Genomic DNA, 24666 nt, shown 5'->3' on the forward strand with positions numbered 1-24666 from the left:
CCCTTGGGTATAAAATGGCTTACCTGGCTGTAAGATATTAGACTTTATGTGGACAAGATTCTACAAGAAGACACCACTGACCTTCCACCGTCTGGACACCTTGGACTTTGCTGGAACTCGACTGGGCTCGACTTTGTCGCCCTTTCTGTCCGAAGCTTAGTTTGTGCCTTTGCTACATACAGGCTCCGTGCAGGACCTGTGGTGCACTTAAGACAACTGAAGAATCTCTCTTGGAGTAAAGGAGTCACTTCCCTGCATTCTTAGGCACCAAAACTCAACTGACTGGTCTGCTGCTCCTGATCTCCTGCGGACTCTCAAGATGTCAGCAACACAGGAGGTAGGTTTCCGAAGGTCCCTGAGGTCGATGTGTCCTCTCACCAAGATTGAGATCAGCATCCCTCGTAGGGACTGCATAACCCAAACACCTGTGCACTTCATCCATTTGCAGTTGCATATGCTTGTTTTGCAATCCCGAGCTTGTGCATTGGTCTCTGTGTAGTCATCACCCTTAGCAGTATTTGCACCAAAGACCTCTGGCCTCCTTGCACTGAGTGCTCTGTGGGCTGGTACTTCACAATCTTGCTTGAGGTCCCCTCGTGACTCCTGGTCATTTGGCCTATGTGTCCTTCTTAAGGTCACATTGATTTCTCATGGGCTTTACTGGTTGCTCCAGACGTGCCCTGACTCTCCATTGCTTCGTGAGTTCCCTGGACTTTGCTGGTCCACACAGTAACCTGTTTGACCTTCCTGCCAAGGCTTGAAGTCAAGGTCACCGTCAACACACCTGAAGCACCCGACATCAGAGGGCATTCGTCTACGAGCCCCTAATCACTCCAGAGTTACCCAGACTCTGTCCCCTCTGCCTTCAGGTTCTTCCCATCTAGAATCCACGTTTGGATTCCACCGCAAATTTTTCGTACTTTGTACACTTTTCGTATTTCCTGCAGCAGCATTTCTTTGTCGACATCCATAGAGAACGAAGAGGGTTTCCGATGCCACTTCGTTCCTATGCACCCGGCTCCTCTGGGATAGGTAACTCTGGTACAAAAGTATCCACGGGTGGGGTCGCTCTTCAAACTCTTAAGTTCCATGGCTTGTCTTCGTGATCTGCTGGGAATGGTCCTTAATCTCTGATTTTCCAACTGCGACTTTCCCATTGAATTGTACGGAGCACGCGGTCGTGTTCTCACTCTGCAACCGTCCTCCATGGAGCCCCTATTCACTCACCATGGGTGTGAACTCCATGGGGTCCCAGCAATTCTACACCTCCTAGACTAAGTCTAGTCCCGAGTTGTGGTTTTTATGCCACTTATTTAGTATATGGTTTGGTCTCCCCCTGGAGTCCACTGTGTATTGTGCTACTTACGTTTGAGTCTTTGCAACAGTATTATTTTATTTGTGTTCTAGCCACGTGTAGTGGATACTAGAGAGTGTCATAGATAATACATACCTATTTTTATAACTACTGTGTGGTTCCCCTTTCATTTAGCTAATACTATAAGGTTGCACACTAGTAAAACAAGGTGCTTAACATTCCTTCAAAACTAAGCCTGAAGGCTGCTCTCCATAGCTACCACTAGGATAACTTTCACTAAATGTTATCTTTGACCTAATCAACATAAGGGTTGTTTGGACTGGTTCAAGGCCCACTTTAATTAGTGTACAGCATATACCAGGCCAACTTCTCACACTACTAGTTTAGAATCTTCCATCCTGCAGTGTTCTTTTTACGTAAAACGCCCTAGCTCATCCTCACTTAGGGGCTCATCCTTTCAACAAGTAAGTGTCTTTAGTTGAAAATAAGAGGCAGTGTTTACTCATTAATATGAACATCTTTTACTGTCAGAGGATGTCTCTTTGGACTGAGGCTGGCAGACTATCTTAGCTGACGTCCGCCACTAGAAAAGCTGATTTTATGTCAAAGGATCCTAATCAAAGGCTTTCATAGGTTTAAATAGGTTTTGTATAAATAACATAGGGACAACAATTAAGTCCTAGCTAGATACAATCTCCCTAACAGAAGGTTTCTAGTGTACCAGTCCTTATGAGTGGCATTGGACATTTTTCAGTACTTAACGAGCTTGATATATTGCAAAATCTCATGTTTGAATTTTGAATTATGTAGCATCATTTTTGCTTTGTACCTACCAAAACCGTATCTGGTACCATCTGACATAAAGATTTTTCCCAAAATATGGTTAACACAAATATCACCCCATTGAACTTAATAAAAGAAAAGCTACATCTAATCAGACATTATTTTTGCAAACTTATTTAGGACAACATATTTATGCGGATGATATGCTGTCATACTACAGCCTGGTTATTTGGTCTTGTGCCAATCCATTCAATGATAATAATATTGTTAACCAGAGTGAATCCCTTCTGGTCTATAGATACATGCTCTGAAAATACATAAAAAAATTTAAATTGTCGGAAAATAGATTTGCAGCAAACAAATAAGTTACTTTATAGTTATGGTAGGATAAAATGCTGCATTGCTGGTTGAAGCTCATTTACTCATTTCATAATCTAGGTTGGGCTGTTGCAGTGGACATGGGTAAATCTTATGCATATTTGCTTGGAATTTGAAAAAATATGTTATGAACAGGCGAATGACTGATAGTGAAGCTGTCGTGTGATTGGGTTTGACCATTCTACATTTTGTAGTCTGATGATTATCTCAGATAATGAGAAGTGGAGGCACATAGGAGTCAAATGAAAATCACCTCTTGGCACTTAGTTCTCATTTCTGCCAGAATCCACTAGACAATGTTTGCCTTTCTATCATTCGATGTTTAAAGTAGTAGGCATTGAACAGACAGGAATGTATGTATTAAAGAAAGAGCTTTTACCAATAGTCCAGCCGCACATAGGCCAATTTCGGCAGCAGTAAATCCAAGGGCATGAAAGACTCCACCCTGTAAGAGGACAGAAGAAAGTAAGCCACAGACACCTTCTAGTAGAAACAGACCAGGCCACACAAACAACATCTATTTGAACATTCACATTTGTAAATTTGCTCCATATCCCACAATTGCCTGTTAAATCGATGGGGCAGATTTCTTCACAAAAGTTACATAAAATGTGCTTTATGCTGGAGAGTTGGCTGAAACTAATATCCAATGATTTGCAGCAAGAGGGATGTTCAATGGATAGTACAAGGTTGTTTCCATGCACAGTTATTCTTGCAAAACCTAATCTCCTTACAATAGTAGCCAAGGTTTTTCACCCAAAAATAATGCTTCTTTGAGGCAGGTGTAAAAAGAAGAAACGTTTCTATTTCTCTAAACTTTTCCTACTTTGCAAATGTGCTGCCGACACATCCAAAGTTAGGAAACGTTTTAAAGTTTGTCTAAGAACAGTATTTTGCAACAGAAGGGTACTCTTTCAATACAAAACCTGTGCTAGACATGATGCAGACAACTTTGTAATAAGGTGCAATGGTGTGTATATGTGGCGCTAGGGAGCTCAAATGTGCACCGGTGCTAGGAGAGAGCAGGATATCTTAGAAGATATGGTGGTTTCCTGCTCTCCTCCTCTCTCACAACAAAGCACAGCAACTTTGGTTGATGCACTGAATTTCGTGACATCTTTGTAAATCTGAGCAGATGTACCTTCTAAGAATGAGGACTTGCGCTGTCAGCAACACATTTAAAAGCATGAAATGCAGTCCTTGTTGTCAATTCTCACATATGCAGGCTACTCTGCCACAATGAACAAATCTGTCATTTTTGTTTTTAGTCACTTTCTTAGACACACTGATAGTTCACTAGAGTCATTTAGCAGTCATTTCTTGGTTTGGTATCAATGACTATGGCCCTCTTAAAACCCTTGTGAGAATCTAAGTGCTCATATGCTAATCCTCATTTCTAGTCTCACATTTCCAGAGCCTCAGTATTCACTAGAGATACCACTGTCTGAGGAAATATGAATACCACAGAGCTCAGGTTATCCCATTTGCAGTAGTAATGTTTAATATGAGGCATTTTCTTGCATCTTGCTTTGTATAATTTAGAGTGTTTTTTTCTCCATTCAGCATTTGCCAGATTTTGTCTGACGAAATTTGTTTTGGAATTTTGCACAACGTGGAATACAATACGGGAGCAAACTCCCATGTGCACTCAAATTCAGATAACCAAGGCACTTCCAGCAGTGTCCCCTGTCGTTTTCTCCAACAACACAATAAATATATGTCTCTGTCAGACGTTGACTGCAAAGTGGATCTGTATTACATTTATTTTAGGTATTCTCTATATAGCATGTTTAAAAGACATGTATTTCAATATTGACATAGACTTCATGGCAACATTAAACTCTGTTGTACATCTAGACCTATATAACTCTAATGATGTTTGTAAAGTGTTCCGAAACCTTTCAGATTGGTGAAACCAGATGAACAAGACATCATGGACCCGATGAAAGTACTTGGTATACTTCTCTTTGTCCAACTACAAGTTGTATGACCAAATTCCATTTGAAAACGGGATCCATCTTCCAACAAGAGGGCTCTGCTTTAAAGAGCTCTGATGAAGATGGCTTTCAAAGGTCACCCCCCTACAGTCTGTAGTGAATCAACAAATGTATGCCAATGTTTCATGGTTTGTCTAATTATTTATAAGCGGTTTGCCCTGGATTCTGCCTTCTATTGGCAAGTAGGTTCCATAGGTTACTCCTCCATTTAAATGTGTGTTGGATTTTCTAACACCCACTCATAGTTGTACTGCTGACTATTGAAGCTCAGAATATTGAGATACAAGAATACTGTGGACAAAACATCATAGACCAAAATATCAAAAGGTAAGTACATACAGCAGATGCATAGATTTACTATGCCCAACTTCACAGCTACCCCCCAGGAAGATGTATAAATCACAAAGGATCATATGAATGGAGTTAGGTACAGAAAATATATACTCACCTTAGGATAATTTGGATTTAATATTTTATCCTCGAGATTTATATACTTATGACTATTCTGGCCAAGCTATGTGAAGTAGCTTGCTGAGTGTTGGGTGGCAAGCAACCTAAGTTTTATGGTGAGGAATATACACTCAATGTTGGCAGGTGTGCGGCTGACAGGTGGTAGAGAAACTCTACGATCTACATCATGTTGTAAAGTTCAGATATCACACTAAAAGGTTATCATGCATGACGTGTATTGAAGAGTTTGGAAATGTAAAGCAAAAACAAGTTCTATATTTAGACTTAATCAGGAAATTTTCAAGCGCCATGTTTTTTGTAAGAAAGTGAACTTACCAGTCCTGCTCCCAGAGCAGCAAACAAACCATCGCAAGTACGTTCCACTTTTTCAATGTTTCGATAATCTCCAGACTAAGAACATTTTAGAGAAAGAGACATTATTGATTGTTAATTTATTACATTATTTTAACATCAGTTGAATATATAGCCTCAAACACTTTTTAAAAACATCACAACACATTTCAATGAACCTATGCTGCTTTGATGAAACATGGCTCAACATCTGTTTTCTTATTACATCCCCGCTTGAGAGGATGCAAGACCTAGGTGGGGCTTTCAAAATTAGGAACAAACTGATTACACAGAGAGAGAACATTACAAGTTGTACATCACCAAGCTCATGTTCCAAATATTTCTCTTTAGAAGAGAAATAGCAGTCATAACACATTAAAAGTTATTCAAGTAGGCAAATTAAAAAAATATACAAATGAAAAGTCAGATGTATGTATTAAAAAAAGTCGAAAGTGGTGCCACCTAGTTTTGTTAGAACTGAATCACTGATCAGAGAGAATAGAAAATAAGCAATGGCAAATCCTACAGGTCTGGCCTATTGTTAGGGGAAATGGTTGGTAACGATTGGCTGTCTTTGTGTCACCCCCCGCTGTAATAGAAAGAATATGTCATATGGAGAGAAGAGCCATTTTCCTGATTACACTAAGTTACTAGAATTAAGCTTTACTCTCAAACAAGTGTGTTGTGAAAAGGAGCCAGAAGATGAAATTGACAATTTACCTGATGAAGTTAAAAAGTATAAATAATGAAATATTGCATAGTAAAGAATGTTAAAAAGAGACCAGCATTGTCATTGCATCTTTAAGAAAGCCTATGTGTGTGCATGTCTTTACTTTATAAAGAAAAAAGGTTGCATATCAACATGTTGATATGGCCGCAAACTGGAGTTATGAGCGCCAAAGAGCAATTAATGAATGACACTCAGTCCTTAGGGAAGGTGTTAAACAAGAAGCAACTCCATAATGAATAATCAATAAAATCACCATTGAAATGCTGCCATTTCAGAAAAGTAAATACATTGAAAAGAACACACTTGCCTTTGTCTAATAACAGGACAACACATCAGTCATTTAGAAATACTGAAAATGATAAAACACATATTGCTCACTATTTACCACTTTGATAGGACAGGAAATATCAACCGAAATGCATCACCTTTCTGTCTTGAGGTTGTATTTGTTTGTGATATGCTTAAACCTCAGTACCAAATCTGATATATGTTTCAAGCGTTCTGATGTTTGATTTTTTGAGATACCGTTAACACATGTTATGGAGAATATATCACCTGGATATCCCCAGCAGTTTTATTTACATTATGTTGAAATGAACGCTCAAATTATTCAATCTTCTCTCACTTTACTGTGAGTGCTTGATTCAGGCATTTTTGGAAATGCTGTCATCAGATCTAAACATTCCCAAAAATGTCAGTTTGATACAGAGGATTTTACTTACAATAGCCTTTGATTGAGGCACTGAACCACATGCGGTCTCCCAATACATGGATGATGTCCTTCTTTACATACATGACATCCGACAGGGACTTGGGAGCATCAACTCAGTGCTTGAACAATTTAGTGAACTTGGACACGACTTGTCTTGTTCCATTGAGACCGTAATGCCCTCCACAGCCCCCATGGCAGGACCCCACCAGGTGCACTGAGAACCATCCAAGTTCCGCTACCTGAGGGTTCATATCTACCATGAAGCCCGTGAACAACATGATGGCAATCTTACGAGGGCAATTACCACCTTGAGGCCACAGATATCCTTCTGGAGAACGCTACCCCTCACAGTGCAGGTGAGCTTCCCTCTCTAAGATGGTGATGCTCCCCATCTCCTGTATTACTTCCAGAACCTGCCGGTCACTGAACCACTCTCCACATTCCACACACTGCATGGGATGTTGGGCTGCCTTATCTGAAACAAAGGGTGGAGACGGGTTGAAAAGAGGTAGCTCCAGCTTCCTTTTGCGGTGGGATGACTGGGGGCTCCTAACTTCGGGCTTTATTATCTTGTGGCACCGTGGCCATCAAGATGGCGGGCGGATGACATCTGGCTGAGCTGGCTCATCTATACTGGGCCAAGCTGCTCAAATAATACATGAACTTCTGTTGCTGAATGGTAAACTCCCCCTGCATTCCAATACCCTATTGAGCTTCACTCTGACACATGTACCATACATGCTGGAGATCAGAGTTAAATCTATAGGACCTTTTCAGGGATCTGCTATGAAGTGAGAGGGTGGAACTTTGAGAGGCAGGAGGGGCATTCACTCTGGGCACCCTGTTTCACTAGGGAGCTCTTGCACCCTTTGAGCACCTACACGAACATCATGAGAACCCCCCAGGTCATTACCTAGTGCACTGCACAATACTGGCTGAATTGCAGCGGCTTTGGCATATTACAAGAACCTGAGACACAACCATTGGTTCATGCAGTCTATGTGAGGGATCACAATGTTCACACACACAATGGCCTCTAGTTCTTGGGACTTGATGCAGCCTGCAAAATTACACTGGGAACGAGACATTGGCCATGAGAGCACTCCTAAAGAATGAGATAGGGCTCTCATCTTCCCCCGTAAAATTTCCAGCAATGCAAAGTTCCAATACATCCAGCTCAACATTTTACACTGGGCCTATCTTACCTCCGAGAGACTGCACCGCAAATAAGAAAGCAAGTCTGTGTGCCCCAGATGTGATTCTGGAATTCCAGATATGGCACATATGTTCTGGAACTGTCCAGGGGCACAGTTATTATAAGGGGCGGTCTTAGATGCCTTGGCAGAGGTTGCGGGTAGAGTGGATCTCAGCACCATGGAGGTGGAATTACTGGGGATTTTCTGACATAGGAGACAGAGGGGTCCAACAGTCTGATTCATAGACTTAGTCCTAATAAAAACTTAACACGCAATTGCCATGAACTGGAAAGGTGCCTGCCTTCCAAACATGTCCTACTGGAATGTGTCAATGTTAAAATGGAGAAAAGCTGAGTCCACTGCGCTGTGCAGGGAGGAGCTGAGGGGCTTATGAAGGGTTCCAATAGTGCAGGATTGGGATATTTTTGTGTGTGAGCTACAGGTCCACTTTGAGGGGACCAGGGAAAGGGTGTCCGACAGTGTGTGGTGACTCTGTTCCCACACTCTTTCTTTGCTCCCAAAGCCATGCCTGGAGTGCCCCACTATCTTGGTTCATTCCCACTTCTTGGTGTGGCTGAAGCGGTGCTGCTGTGGGTGAGAACAGAACTAAATATCAATTGCCAGACATAGACCCCTCTACATAGGAGACACAGTTCTTGTCTTTGGAAATTTTAGTGCTGGGCCTGTTCAAACTGTTAACAATATCATTTGTCAAGGTTAGGTTAAAGAATAGACCAATGTCCTCTTCATGTGTTTCCTCTACTATATTTGATATAGTGACCTAATGGGACATTACACATTGATTATCTGAATCATTAAATGATACTGTACAATGTACAATATGCATTGTGCTCATGCTAAAGCCTAATAAAAGGGTTCTTAAGAAACCAAATACAAGAGACTTTGATTATTTTTTTAAGGAGAATATTCGTGTGTGCACATGCAGGGGCATTACTAATGCCAAGCAAAGATAACTCAACTCTTACTTTGATAGCTATCATCCCTACACTGAGATGGATTTCAATAAATGCCACAACCGTGCAACGATTCCTACATTAGTAATAATAACATACAAAATAGCAAACTTACCTGAGCAATCTTCACGAGTTCCATGTAGATGTTGTAGTCATTCTGTAACAAAATAAAACATATATTGAACTTCAGGTTCAGACAATGGTGATTAGTTGGCACTTGCCTAATAATTGGACCAGTGAATGGTTTTACAGATTTGAGAAAGTGTAATAGGCGATATGAAGGAACATAAAGCATGCATAACACAACAATCACATGATTACATGAACTACATTTTCTAATTTGATCACTAGAATAAACCAATCGAACAGAAGGATGGATGGCAAAGGCATGTTATGTCATTGGATACATTGCAATATTGAGAATCTACACATTTACGTATATCCAGATTCACCTATTCACATCCAGCAGGAAGGGGGTTAGATGTAAGGTTCATTTTTGGTGGACTACAAAAGAGAAGAGGAGGTCAGGTATACGAGGCTGAATGCAAGGACAATGAGATAAGAATAATCCAAGAGCCCTCAAACAGATTTTGGTGGAACTAGGGCACCCTTTTAAAATTGATTAACAGTTACTACATTATCCCTTTCTTTCCTGCCTCTTTCAGAGTGCAGGGGGAGCCAAATTACCTAATTTTTGCAATCACCATCAGCTCGTCAATCAGAAGCTCTTTTTTGGTTGACTTCAAAAGGGCAATTCAATTTAGTGTGTGTCCTCCCAGTGCTGTTCCTACTAGTATCGTTTTTGCTGGGTCTGCCCTTTACTCCCTTGAAGTCTCATGCAGAAAAGTTCAGAACTGTCCCATGCACACTGAAAGAAAATTAGAAGTGAGTGAGGAACATAAGTTATATTGTGTCTGAAGAAGAGAAGTCTATCTCTGTAGATCTGTCTTCTGAAAACAATATAAATGATGGCATGTCGAAAATGGCAGTGAACAACACAGACAATCTTAAATTTGGTGCGTCTGCCACACTTGCTTCTGGCGCACCTGCAATATGGCCATGACCATATTTAGGTAGTCTATGATTTAGATATGAGTCACCGGAAGTGGGTAGTCTCTCAGGAATGATATGCAAGTAGACAGGATGTCAGACCTTCACTGAAAACTACCCAAGGAGATGAAACTAAATTACTCATCATGTAGAAATTGAGAAAGGCTCGCCCAACTCAGGGAGCCATACATATGGTGGTGATCTGAGTAGAACCAGGGATGTGGTGCATCATGACCTTCATGGGGAAGGTCAGTGCAGGATTGGCTGACGGTTGGCGCTGTACTAGAGGCATTTGAGTGCTTCCTGGGCTGTTGGAGCAAGTTTGTCAGCTTAGCCCATAAAAGGTGCTGGGAGGTGGCAAATGGGTCTCTTTTTCCCACTGGCCACCATGGACAAGACGCCACCTCTATACCCTATGTGCTTGGAACCCAGAGTTTTGCCTGCATGTTTCTTTGTTTTTCTGTTTCTTTGTTTTAGGCTCCTGTGGGCCAATGCTGATTACTGCCAGCACTATGGTAATGGTCTTGAATATCTTTTTTCAGAATCTTCTTGGCAGCCAAGGTCCATCAAATGCCTAATAGAGCCACAGGGGCTTGAGAGCCATTTCCCACCATACCCAAGTGCAATTTATGAATTCCTGTACTCAGTGGTGGCTCCGGTGGGCACTTCTAGGCTGTGGAGGCGAGGGGGCACTGGGTGGTTTTGGGGTTCCTTTGTTTGCATTGTTGCACCAGTATCATTCATTACTTGGCGTTGTCTGCCTAGGGCTAACTGGAATTCAGGTAAAGCACTCCAATGCACTAGGCTGATTTTGCACTAATGTAGTTAGTCCGTCAGGGGAAATTGAAGTATATTTTCTGGATGCGTGGTTTGCATCCAGAAAACAAGCAAGGTCTCATGCACGTAGGAATCCAATTAGAGGGCACACCTTAAATATGGGAATTGTCCCAAATATACCCTTTTTAACTATTTACATTTGATCCAGTTTCTGTGAAAGGTGAAAATTCAATTAGGACCTTTCATTGGCGGCGTCAACGGGAAGAAACCGCAAGTGGGAGCACTGCTAAGTCAACCTTTGCCAGAAAGACCCACAAGCCTATGCTTTCCTAGACACATTCCACACACCTGCTGCTACCTGCACAGAAAAAAAGGCACTTCTCCAACCGAAAGGGACGACTTGCTTTGTGTTGGTATCTGCAAGCCTGGTTGGCATGAGGAACAGTCTCCTGAGACAGTGCGAGTGGGGCCAGCCATCATTCCCAGTCCAAACCATGTGCACAATAGAATGGGTAAGTTGGTTAAGCCAGCCAGGGGGGTTATCTATATCCCAGCCTGCATCAAGGCTGGGCGGTTGGTTCTCGAAGGATGGGGTACACTGCACTGAGGAAGGTAAGAAAATATTCTTGAGAACTTGGTGGCATGGCTAGGACATGTCCAATGCAATTTGGTTGGAGGGCGGCCAGATAGCAGGTGAACTATGCTGGCCTGTGGCTTGTGAGGTCCTGATTGGTTGGACATTTATGCTCTATATAAGGTATCCTTTTCCTTCTACACTAAAATAACAACAGCATCACAGGACCCTCCAAGGACTGCTGGCAGTGAGTTCAAAGGAGTTTACAGGGGCACAGGTGGTAGGGGGTACCCTTTGACCTGCTCTCTTTACCTGCCATCCACTCCTGCAGGCACACTGGGCGCAACCTAGCACAGTCCCTTGGAGAGGCAAATGATGGGTGCAGGAGGTGTCCAAGAGAGGTATCCCAGTTGGCAGATGGGCCCCCTGCACAGGATTATCCCGGTAAGGGAGATCCTTGTGTGGGCTCTTCCCATAAGGAGGAACACATCAAGGTGCAGCTTTGATTGGACACAGGATGTTAAGAGGAAAGGACACTAGGGCCAGTGATGATCTCACCCAAAAATGAATTTTGAGGATGCAATGGAACAGAAATGTAGTTATGGATAGGAAATAAATGTATTAGTGTCTTTGTTAGGCTAGGCTTTGATTCTTGTAAACCAACTGTACAAATGTTTGTTACTGTCCATAAAGTAAAATGTGTTTTTTGTCTCGTTTGTATGTGTAAATAAATACGGTCAGGGATTTATGACCCCAAACCAAATTTGTCAGGGGTTGCTGGAGTTGAGGAGGAGGGGTCAGTTAACCAGGAGGCATCGGCAATACCGGGCCGTAGTAAATGCGGCCTAAAACTACAGAAGATAGAAAGTTTAGAAACACAATCTATTTTGGAAAGTCTGTCTTCAGAACAAGAACTTTGTGCAACCAAGGAAAAAGGTGAAAACATAGAGGCAAAATGCCCATTCCAAGATGCAGAGGAAAACTACATTTATGGATGATGAGTACTGATGAGGACAACTAGAAATTCAAAGAGAAGGAAGGATGGAGATTATACTTTGGAGACCAATAAAGAGAGCACGAAGAACAACGTCGAAAGAAATTAAGGACATGTGCAACGTTGACAAAGTGTAAAAGTAGGAAAACATATTTTACACTTGAATGCCAATTAGGTAATATGCTCAGTGACAAGGTGAAGAATCGGAATTACATCAGGGAAATATGCTCAAAAGTAGAGTAAGTAAATGCTTAATGTTCAGTTAATAAAAACCATTACAAATAGCCATAGACAATAAAAGAGAGCAGATTGTAAAAGAAGATAGTTAAAAACAGTTAAAAAAAGGAATTAAAAAAAATATATATATTTGGTGAAGTATCACTTCACCTCAAGATACTCGTAAGTTTCTACGAGGCGATTTTTGGTAATCTGTCATAGGTCTTGTTCTCGAAGGACGGTATGTTATGTCAGCTCCAATCCTCTTTTTTCCTTTTGGAGGACAGGCTGGGACTCTCCCTAAATGTTTGTACCTCTTGGAGGAGGTGCTTCAGTGTTCCGGGTCAGTTTAAGACTCTAGGCCGACCTGATATTTAGGAGCTGGCGTCTTTAGGGGTGTAGTAACAGTGTACATTCAGACTTTCATCATTTCTTTTGAGCCTGGATTCTGCTGCTCCAAGATATTTAACCAGTCGGCAGGCGGTTTGCACATCCACGCCTCTGAAGCAGGCCAAAGTTGCTTCTCTACAGGTTCTGTTTCCGTTTTTTATAAATAGAGGTCTCAATAAGTTCTTGCGCACTTACTGCAGCTCCTTGCAGATGGTAATGAGGTGTATGATGTTTTCCTCGTGCATACCGCATAAGCGGCATTTTGCTGCATTTGAGGGGCGCAGCCATGGGGCCATGTGGTCCGCTGACGGTAGTACTCCCAATCTTTTGTTGTTTTGGTAAAACTGGTCGACATATACGACTGTGGAGTGAGTTTGTTATAAGTTTGAACCGTCAGCCAGCCATGTGCTCGCTTAGCTAATGAAGCTTTGTCTTGAATGAGGGATTCTTTCTTAACAATTTTATTTACGTTTTTTTTTAAAGCCTGCCAGGTTCCCTTGCAGTTCCCATAGCTGCCTTACCCCCAGTTGGTTAATGGCATCCTCCAGAAAGAGTCTTGCTGGACTGTCGTTTTTGTTTAGTAGATCTTTCCAGAGGAGTGCGTTAAGAGTGTGTGCTTCACCTCTGCTTATTTTATACCAGGTCTTAAGATATGATCCCTTGCGTGCAATCTCTTCCTTGAACAACCCAAATTCAAGTCGGATCTGCGCCGGAGAGGTGTATTTCGGGAGACCGAACATTATCCGCATTGCTCTTGTGACTACTCCATTCAGAGTTCCTAGGTCCCTGCCTCTCATAGCTTCACTTCCATATGTGATGGACGGAGACAGTTTTGCTTGAATCACTTGGAGGAGTGGAGTGAAGTTTGGACCAGTGATCTTCTTTTTAAGGTTCCTTAAAGAAACTGCAATCAATAGGCCTCTCTTCTTTATCTCCTCCACTTGTGTCGTCAATGATCACTCCCAAGTAGCAATATTTGTTTGTGTTTTCTAGTTTATTTGAGTCCAAGTACCAACTGAATGATGGTTTATTTTTGCGATGGTTAAGGCGCATGACTTTTGTTTTGCTGTAGTTGATACTGAGTTTGTTTGCATTGGAATATTCTGCGGTGATGTCGAGAAGCCGCTGTAGGCCAATCTGAGTCCGGCTAATTAACACCAGGTCATCGGCGTAAAATAGGTTGGACAACTGTGTCCCCATATTTTTCATGAAGCCCATTTGGTTAAACGGGATTGCTGAGGTTTCTTCTGCCCACAATGTCAATTCCTGAAGTAGGAGGCCCGCGAAATACTTAGCCTCGTTATCTAGTAGGGCTATTAACCGATAGCGTCTTGGGTCTTTTCTATCGCCTATTTTGTATATTGGTGATATTATTGCCCCCCTCCATGACTGTGGGATTGTCAGAGTTTGCCGATTTTTTTCGACCATTGGTTTAAGAATAAACGCCCAATATTTTGGTTCCTGTTTGAAAAAAATTGGAGGTATTCCATTTGGACCTGGGGCTCCATCTCTTCTCCCTTTCTTGATCCTGTTAACTATTTGTGCGGTTGTGATTACTACTGCTTCATTAGATGTCAAAGTTTCTTGATTTGGGGACGGATATTCCTGCTCAAAAGTAGAATACCAAGAGTGGATGAGAAAACTTGTGAGGTGAAGACAGAAACTGGACTCTCCGCCAAAAAGTGCTAAAAAGAGTAAAGGAATATGTCACAGAGGGAATAGTGATGGTAAATAAATGCAAAGGGTTTAAAAAGTAAGGACAGAGAGAAAACATTTTTATTTTGTATTCTTGATGTAGCAATTTCAAGTTTAAGGGATCGTTGCATGTGAGTGTGAACTATGCATGGTCGAATTAGGCGCACAAGAAGTGAGGGATGATCCTTTTCACGAGATGCTGTCCCCCACGAAAGGCCTCCTCTCCATCAGAAGATTATCGGTCAACTCCTTTGTGATTTGTCATAGGCATCATTTTTTGTGGTGATGTATGAATTTTCCTCATCTTCCTATTGTGAGATTTTTTGTAATATATGGGTGTTATTACAATATGGATAGAATCCCTGAGAGGCAAAAACAATAAATTATTAAAATTAATGTTCACCATCCTCTCCTTGAGGGACAGACAAAGATTTATCTGACATGTCCAGGATAGATCTAGGAGGCCTGATCTACGCGAGATTTTAAGAATATACATGTCAGATAAATTCACATAGAATGAATCAAACCTAAATATCTCTGTGGATCCTGCCCTTGGATGACCATGGTCAGAGATGATTTAGGGCATCAGCAAAGTGGGCATTGCCGGACCCCCATCTTCCAAGGGACTCCTGGGAAAGTGTACTTTCTCTCTATTCCACCTACCTCTCTGTATTAACCTCTCACCCTCTTATTATTATTATTATTATTATTATTATTATTATTATTATTATTATTATTATTATTATTATTATTTATTTTTGTAAAGCGCGATAGTCACCCGGAGGTATCCCAGCGCTGAAGAACCCTGAATTCACCAGGTCAAACGGAGCCAGAGACTAAGAAGGGCAAGGAACGAAGGGGGAAACTGAAGCAACAAGAGGGGAAGGGGGGTACAGGATTAGGGAAAAAGATGAGTTTTTAACAGTTTCCTGAAGCGCAGGTATTGGGGTTCAAGACGTAGGTTACGGGGGAGTGCGTTCCAAAGGCGGGAGGCTTGAACCGAGAAACGTCTTCCTCCTGCTCGGGTTTTTCTAAATCTAGGGATGTTCGTAAAGTTTTCTGCATTGGAGCGGAGGGGCCTAGAGTTCCTATAGGGAGTGACCATTTTCCTGAGAACAGGAGGGCCTTGGTTCTGCAGTGTTTTGTGAACGAGACATAAGGCTTTAAATTTGACTCTCTCCCTTATGGGGAGCCAATGGAGGAGTTTAAGGGCGGGCTTGGCAGATGATCTGGCCGGGGTGTTGGTGATGATCCGGGCGGCCGCATTCTGAATAATCTGTAGTTTAGTAAGGGTAGCTTCGGGAGCACCCAGATAAATCACATTGCTATAGTCCAGTCTCGATATTATGAGACCTTGGACTAAAAGTTTTTGGGATTTAGGGGGGAGAAGGGGCAGGACTTTCCTCAGAGATTTTAAGAGGCCGAAGCAGGTCCCTGCCACCTTCTTGGCTTGTGAGGTGAAGGAGAGATCGGAATCGATCCACACCCCCAGGCTTTTCACCTCTTTCTTAGGGTCAGGGGGCGGGCCCAGACAGGCTGGCCAGCAGTCCAGAGGAAGTGAGGCTCCTTTCGGGCCCAGTATAAGGACCTCGGTTTTTGTCCCGTTGAGTTTTAGGGCTGATCTGTTCATCCAGTGATGGACCTGGGTAAGGCAGTTGAGCAGATCAGCTTTCTGTTGCTTGGGGTGGGACAGGAACACCACTAGTTGAGTGTCGTCGGCGTAGCTGACGACGCTCACTCCGAAAGGGATGATAACCTCCTCCAATGTGGACATATAGATATTAAATAAAGTGGGGCTCAGGGAGGAGCCCTGAGGAACACCACATTGGAGGGGCATTTCGGAGGAGCGGGCGTTCTTTTCCCAGATCTGGTAAGAGCGTTGGGCCAGAAAAGATGAGAGCCAGGATAAGGCTGTTCCTTTCACTCCCACCCTAGCCAGTCTTTCGATAAGAAGTTGGTGGTCAACTGTATCGAACGCTGCACTGAGGTCGAGGAGGATCACTGCCACTGATCCTCCCCCATCCAATAGTGCTCTTGCCTCCTCTACAGCAGCCAGGAGGGCGATATCCGTGCCCTGTCCAGGTCGAAAACCTGTCTGGGAGCTTTTTAATTTATTATTGGCCTCTAGGAACTGAGAGAGTCTCCTATTGACCAAATTTTCTGCGACCTTGCTTACTCCCGGCAATAGGGAGATGGGTCGGTAGTTAGCCAGATTCTCGGGGTCCAGCGTAGGTTTCTTCAGCAGGGCTTTTACCACCGCCTTCTTCCAGCTTGGGGGTACAGCTCCTTGTTGGAGAGAGGTATTAATCAAGTGGGTCAGGGAAGGGATGATAGTGGGGGCTACCTCTTTAAGGTTACGGATAGGAGCAGGGTCACTAGGGGAGCCGCTCTTCATAGAGTTGAGCACATTTGATACCTCATCCACCGTGACCTGGCCCCATGTGGACAGGTAGGTGGAGGTGTGTGGGCAAACGATGTTTTCCTCGGGGCTGGAGGGGGGGATAGTTTCCAGAATAAGTCTGATTTTATCGTGGAAGAAATTGGCCAGTTCCTGGCATTTCTTCAGATCTGCTTCAGGGTCGGCAATGGGTCTTATTCCTTGTCCTTGGGGTTTAGACAGCTCTTTAAGGATGGCGTAAGCTTCCTTACTGGAGCAACCTGCATTCTCTATTCTCTCCTGAAAAAACATACTTTTGGTTTTATGAATAGTAGTTTTATAAGTCAGGAGAGAAGTAGAGTAGAGGATTTTGTTAGTTGCTGTTTTGTCGCGTCTCCATGCGCGTTCGTTTTTTTTACACTCTTGCCGCAGAGTTTTAAGCTCAGGAGTGTACCATAAAGCAGGTGGTATTCTTTTAGGTTGTTTAAGGGTGGTAACTATCGGGAGCAACGTATCCAGTGAGGAAGTGATCCAGTCGCTGAACTGTTTGTCAGCTATATTGGGATCAGATGAGAGCGCAGGAGTGGACTCTGCAAGAGAGGCGGCCCAGGTCTCCGGAGATAGTTTGCGCCATTGTCGGTCGGTGACTTGGGTTTTTGGGATCGAGTAAGTGCGAGTGGAGATTTCCCAAAAAAAGGGTACCAAAAAGTGGTCCGTCCATGGTAAGGACAGCGGTGGGTCAGAGGTCATTGTTGCTATGTTGGTGAGGATCGGGTCTAATAGGTGGCCTTTATCATGAGTAGGCTCATTATTCACTAGACGGATGTCTAGAGATGTTAGATCGATCCTAATGTCCGATGCTGCTCGATCCATGGGGTCCAGAAAATGGACGTTCAGGTCACCTAGTAAGAGGAAATTGGGGGCCGAAGAAGCTAGTTGTGAGCTGGTTTCGACAACAGCGTTGGTGAAATTACCCGGGGCCCCTGGTGGGCGGTAGATTAGAAGTCCTGCCAGGGTAAGAGCTGGGGCGACTTGGATGGAGAATTGGCCGCTCTCACAGTCCTCAATACCAGCGTTGGTCATGCGGCAGGTAAATTGTTCCCTGTGGATAATGGCTATCCCGCCTCCTCTCCCTCTTGGTCTATTAAGAGTTTGACAGATGTACCCGGTGGGGAGGGCCGTGACAACATCTGAATCGGTATTGTCAGAGAGCCATGTTTCCGTTATGAACAGAAGGTCAAGCTCCTGGTTCTGAATCAGGAGGTTCATTTCGGTAGCATGTTTGGGGAGGGAGCGGCAATTAAGAAGTCCTAGTTTCAGAGCAGAAATGGGTGGTTTGGAGGTGGGAATCAGAGTGCATTGTGAACAGGTAGAGAATGCCTTACCTGCAGTAAGCGAGTGGTGGCAGGCTAGGGTATTCTTAGGTCGTAGGTTGTATAAGGTGTCCGCTGTATACGTTACTCGATCCTGAGGGGTGCCAGGCATAGTGACGGGGCCTAGGGCCTTCTGGGCCCGGACGGGCCCAGACGGGCTTGCCTTTGGCGCGCCTTCGGCGCGCTGACGGCGCGCCCGCTGCGCCCGTCCGCTGCGCGTCCGGTAGTTGCACATCCTATATGTATGAGAAAAAGGGGCGGGTGGGCGTGGCCTAGAGTGGGCGTGGCCTCTCTCCCTCGCCGAGAATGGCGGCAGGGAAGTTTGTTGGTCGCTTAACGTTGCAGCGAAGGAGTCGCTGTTTTGGTGACTCAGAGCCCGCTTCAGGAGGAGAACGGGTGGGTGAAGTGAAATTAAAAAATACAGAGTATTTTCGGCGCTTTTGTGACACAGATACAATTTTTTAAAAATGAGGGTTTCTTCTCCCGGCTTCCGCCTCAGGAGCTTTCAAGATTCTAAGCGAGTTGCGCTGAAGGCAGCGTTTAAGTACCAGGGGTGGCGGGTGGGCGTGGCCTAGAGTGGGCGTGGCCTCTCTCCCTCGCCGAGAATGGCGGCAGGGAAGTTTGTTGGTCGCTTAACGTTGCAGCGAAGGAGTCGCTGTTTTGGTGACTCAGAGCCCGCTTCAGGAGGAGAACGGGTGGGTGAAGTGAAATTAAAAAATACAGAGTATTTTCGGCGCTTTTGTGACACAGATACAATTTTTTAAAAATGAGGGTTTCTTCTCCCGGCTTCCGCCTCAGGAGCTTTCAAGATTCTAAGCGAGTTGCGCTGAAGGCAGCGTTTAAGTACCAGGGGTGGCGGGTGGGCGTGGCCTAGAGTGGGCGTGGCCTCTCTCCCTCGCCGAGAATGGCGGCAGGGAAGTTTGTTGGTCGCTTAACGTTGCAGCGAAGGAGTCGCTGTTTTGGTGACTCAGAGCCCGCTTCAGGAGGAGAACGGGTGGGTGAAGTGAAATTAAAAAATACAGAGTATTTTCGGCGCTTTTGTGACACAGATACAATTTTTTAAAAATGAGGGTTTCTTCTCCCGGCTTCCGCCTCAGGAGCTATCAAGATTCTAAGCGAGTTGCGCTGAAGGCAGCGTTTAAGTACCAGGGGTGGCGGGTGGGCGTGGCCTAGAGTGGGCGTGGCCTCTCTCCCTCGCCGAGAATGGCGGCAGGGAAGTTTGTTGGTCGCTTAACGTTGCAGCGAAGGAGTCGCTGTTTTGGTGACTCAGAGCCCGCTTCAGGAGGAGAACGGGTGGGTGAAGTGAAATTAAAAAATACAGAGTATTTTCGGCGCTTTTGTGACACAGATACAATTTTTTAAAAATGAGGGTTTCTTCTCCCGGCTTCCGCCTCAGGAGCTTTCAAGATTCTAAGCGAGTTGCGCTGAAGGCAGTGTTTAAGTACCAGGGGTGGCGGGTGGGCGTGGCCTAGAGTGGGCGTGGCCTCTCTCCCTCGCCGAGAATGGCGGCAGGGAAGTTTGTTGGTCGCTTAACGTTGCAGCGAAGGAGTCGCTGTTTTGGTGACTCAGAGCCCGCTTCAGGAGGAGAACGGGTGGGTGAAGTGAAATTAAAAAATACAGAGTATTTTCGGCGCTTTTGTGACACAGATACAATTTTTTAAAAATGAGGGTTTCTTCTCCCGGCTTCCGCCTCAGGAGCTTTCAAGATTCTAAGCGAGTTGCGCTGAAGGCAGCGTTTAAGTACCAGGGGTGGTGGGTGGGCGTGGCCTAGAGTGGGCGTGGCCTCTCTCCCTCGCCGAGAATGGCGGCAGGGAAGTTTGTTGGTCGCTTAACGTTGCAGCGAAGGAGTCGCTGTTTTGGTGACTCAGAGCCCGCTTCAGGAGGAGAACGGGTGGGTGAAGTGAAATTAAAAAATACAGAGTATTTTCGGCGCTTTTGTGACACAGATACAATTTTTTAAAAATGAGGGTTTCTTCTCCCGGCTTCCGCCTCAGGAGCTTTCAAGATTCTAAGCGAGTTGCGCTGAAGGCAGCGTTTAAGTACCAGGGGTGGCGGGTGGGCGTGGCCTAGAGTGGGCGTGGCCTCTCTCCCTCGCTGAGAATGGCGGCAGGGAAGTTTGTTGGTCGCTTAACGTTGCAGCGAAGGAGTCGCTGTTTTGGTGACTCAGAGCCCGCTTCAGGAGGAGAACGGGTGGGTGAAGTGAAATTAAAAAATACAGAGTATTTTCGGCGCTTTTGTGACACAGATACAATTTTTTAAAAATGAGGGTTTCTTCTCCCGGCTTCCGCCTCAGGAGCTATCAAGATTCTAAGCGAGTTGCGCTGGAGGCAGCGTTTAAGTACCAGGGGTGGCGGGTGGGCGTGGCCTAGAGTGGGCGTGGCCTCTCTCCCTCGCCGAGAATGGCGGCAGGGAAGTTTGTTGGTCGCTTAACGTTGCAGCGAAGGAGTCGCTGTTTTGGTGACTCAGAGCCCGCTTCAGGAGGAGAACGGGTGGGTGAAGTGAAATTAAAAAATACAGAGTATTTTCGGCGCTTTTGTGACACAGATACAATTTTTTAAAAATGAGGGTTTCTTCTCCCGGCTTCCGCCTCAGGAGCTTTCAAGATTCTAAGCGAGTTGCGCTGAAGGCAGCGTTTAAGTACCAGGGGTGGCGGGTGGGCGTGGCCTAGAGTGGGCGTGGCCTCTCTCCCTCGCCGAGAATGGCGGCAGGGAAGTTTGTTGGTCGCTTAACGTTGCAGCGAAGGAGTCGCTGTTTTGGTGACTCAGAGCCCGCTTCAGGAGGAGAACGGGTGGGTGAAGTGAAATTAAAAAATACAGAGTATTTTCGGCGCTTTTGTGACACAGATACAATTTTTTAAAAATGAGGGTTTCTTCTCCCGGCTTCCGCCTCAGGAGCTTTCAAGATTCTAAGCGAGTTGCGCTGAAGGCAGCGTTTAAGTACCAGGGGTGGCGGGTGGGCGTGGCCTAGAGTGGGCGTGGCCTCTCTCCCTCGCCGAGAATGGCGGCAGGGAAGTTTGTTGGTCGCTTAACGTTGCAGCGAAGGAGTCGCTGTTTTGGTGACTCAGAGCCCGCTTCAGGAGGAGAACGGGTGGGTGAAGTGAAATTAAAAAATACAGAGTATTTTCGGCGCTTTTGTGACACAGATACAATTTTTTAAAAATGAGGGTTTCTTCTCCCGGCTTCCGCCTCAGGAGCTTTCAAGATTCTAAGCGAGTTGCGCTGAAGGCAGCGTTTAAGTACCAGGGGTGGCGGGTGGGCATGGCCTAGAGTGGGCGTGGCCTCTCTCCCTCGCCGAGAATGGCGGCAGGGAAGTTTGTTGGTCGCTTAACGTTGCAGCGAAGGAGTCGCTGTTTTGGTGACTCAGAGCCCGCTTCAGGAGGAGAACGGGTGGGTGAAGTGAAATTAAAAAATACAGAGTATTTTCGGCGCTTTTGTGACACAGATACAATTTTTTAAAAATGAGGGTTTCTTCTCCCGGCTTCCGCCTCAGGAGCTTTCAAGATTCTAAGCGAGTTGCGCTGAAGGCAGCGTTTAAGTACCAGGGGTGGTGGGTGGGCGTGGCCTAGAGTGGGCGTGGCCTCTCTTCCTCGCCGAGAATGGCGCCAGGGAAGTTTGTTGGTCGCTTAACGTTGCAGCGAAGGAGTCGCTGTTTTGGTGACTCAGAGCCCGCTTCAGGAGGAGAACGGGTGGGTGAAGTGAAATTAAAAAATACAGAGTATTTTCGGCGCTTTTGTGACACAGATACAATTTTTTAAAAATGAGGGTTTCTTCTCCCGGCTTCCGCCTCAGGAGCTTTCAAGATTCTTCTCTGTATACACCTACCCCTAGCCCTGCTTCCATCTCTGTCTCTGTCAAACCAGTGTCTTTTAAGGTTGGTTGAGCCGTGGACAGGATATGTTTAACAACTTTGTTGTGACCGATTTGTTGAAAATTCAACTTATGATTAAGTATTGTTTGGCATCATGTGCGGCTGAATTGTTAGAATTAGGTAATGAAATTCAAAGTTGTTCTGAATAGGGGCCTTTCCCCATATCATTTATTTACACTTCAATAATGGGTGTAACTAAATTGCCTGTGTTGATTGGTAATCATAACCATGCAAACAAAATGCACATGTAACGATGCGATGGATACAAATCTCTGATTTATGCCTGCACACATATGTGCAGATCCAAACATACCATATTCAATTCGACTCAGACCCTTTCTAATTCTGGCTTTATTTCATTAATGGTCTTAATTGTATAATTTATTGACCTCTTGAAAATGCCATGGGAACTTGAATAACGTTTGATAAAATTGGCATCAAGCAATCCTGTGCAAAAATTGATTATGTGGGCAAATGTTGAGTTCAAAAGACTTGAAGATATCAGTTAGGGGACTGATTAGTGAAAAATCCCCTATAGAAAAAATATGCAAAAGTATTCTCCAGTAAAATTTGACAAAATGTCACATATTTTACTGATTTAAAACAGTTTGCGCAGGTCTAGTCGTACCTGCAGGATCTCAATTCTGCATCCCATAGGCTTCAAGAATATTTAGTAACTGAGGCCAGAATCAATTGACCTATCACAGTGGTTTACAATAGGGTAACACTAGAGCAAGAAAACTCTTACCTGATTAAGGAACAGCTGTTGGGTAGACACTCCACAGCTGGCTGCAGTAGTTTCCTGAGGGTAAAAAGAACTTGGTCTGTAGTAAATATATATTCTTGAAGACATCATCCACACTGCTAACCCAGCTGCCAGTGATGCATTACTTTGTCAGGAACACATGTGCAGTAAAAGGTGCACTCAGCTACATGCGTGACTTGGTAATACCCTTCCTGTAAGACATTCTTTTCTGACTTGGCTCACGCAAGCAGGTTTACATCCCTGTAAATCTCATCTGTGTTTTATATTATGTGGAAGAAGCAGCAACAATGCTTGGAGTTAAGGAGTCAATGGGTGCAAGCTCCTTGTCCCTAACCCGAGACCAGCCCTGGGCGTGCCTGTCAACATGCATCACTTGCATCATTCAAAAACCTCTTACACGGTATCTGGCACCACCCTGTGTGTCCTCTCCTCAACAAACGCCAGTGGCTGCTACTTCTACTCAGATACACCGACATACACCAGTTGAGTCTAACTGAGTCAAATAACACACACAAAATAGCATGACATTAAAACAGTTATCCTTACCACAAATCTGATGGTGTTTATTGTAATAAATTCATAGGATTCCGCTTTCTTGTTCACAGGCCCATTCTGAAAGAAACAAAGATCAAGAAGTTGCTTCAGTTTTTGCCTGTAAAGTGTTCAGGCGGGTAAGTTTTCGGTGATGTACTGTGTGCCAAGTGGTTCTGTGTGAGGAAGAAAGTTGCAGGGACCTTCATGCGATGGATGTAGGAGGGGCACCAGTCTGCACATTTGTAAATATGAGCTAGCCTGGTGTAAAACCACGGCACAGGTGCATCAACGCATCACCTTCCCATCCCCCACTCACTGCAACAAAGCACCTTTAGCCACCCCGGCCCCGTGTATTTTCTTGGACTTGGTGGTAAAGTATGAGGCAGAGACTCTTACCCGGACTGAATTGTAGAGGCAGACAATGCCTTGGAATATAAAGCCAAACATCTGTGCTTGATCCTTCTGCAAGACAGTTTAGGAATACGTCAGTACATTCCTAGATCACAAAGCCATTTTATAAATATCCATCTGAAAGCCAATTTGAATTATTATACTCAGTCCTTTCAACTTTCAAACACCGGGACATATGTTAAATAAAAATTACTCCTGGCAGTAAAATACGGTTATGCTGAAATTAGTACTGGGCAAAGGTGTAAGTACATTTTGGGGAAAATTACTGACAGGCAGTAACTACTACAATCAACTGCATAGGTTTTGCCATTCTTTAAACAGTTAACAAATAAACTTGAAATGAAATTAAGCAAAATACAAAAAATGATATCTGACGAAACAAGAAGTCTAAATTTCAGGACCACTTCAGAGCAAAACACACCTCCATCTTTACTTCATGCTGCAATACCTACTAATTTCAGGTTAACCTCAGAGGTGTTCCTAGGGTCCTTCTCAAATTGAGGCCATGAAGTTAAGATCTGGATTCAACTCCAATATACTATTGAAAGGGCTTTGAGTGGGATAAACTCTACCATTCAAAGGTACTTTATAAAGATATCCCTCCTGAAATATTACTAGAAAATATTAAGACCTCAAACTCCTCACCCACCAGTGATACCTAACAATTAAGCAGAGAAATTCTCACTGCACCAAACTCCCACAAAGACCTACAGATGGAGTAAGGAGAACCACAGCCAACTCTTCAATCATAAACAC

The 24666-nt window shown here is 44.3% G+C and overlaps 1 protein-coding gene across 2 annotated transcripts in view; it reads right to left on the reverse strand.

The window, feature by feature from the left end:
• The window catches only part of LOC147703300 (uncharacterized), a 101681-nt gene that overhangs the window by 53421 nt on the left and 23594 nt on the right, over window positions 1-24666 (reverse strand). For both annotated transcript variants that reach the window (XM_086931735.1, XM_086931734.1), the window contains exons 4-9: window positions 23896-23961; window positions 23512-23577; window positions 22948-23001; window positions 9002-9043; window positions 5260-5334; window positions 2856-2921 (exon numbers count right to left, since the gene is read on the reverse strand). In XM_086931735.1, coding sequence (XP_086787861.1) covers window positions 2856-2921; window positions 5260-5334; window positions 9002-9043; window positions 22948-23001; window positions 23512-23577; window positions 23896-23961 — 369 coding nt within the window. The remainder of the gene's footprint in view (window positions 1-2855; window positions 2922-5259; window positions 5335-9001; window positions 9044-22947; window positions 23002-23511; window positions 23578-23895; window positions 23962-24666) is intronic.

This window comes from Lissotriton vulgaris, chromosome 7 (genome assembly GCF_964263255.1).
Source record: "Lissotriton vulgaris chromosome 7, aLisVul1.2, whole genome shotgun sequence".
NCBI lineage: Eukaryota > Metazoa > Chordata > Amphibia > Caudata > Salamandridae > Lissotriton > Lissotriton vulgaris.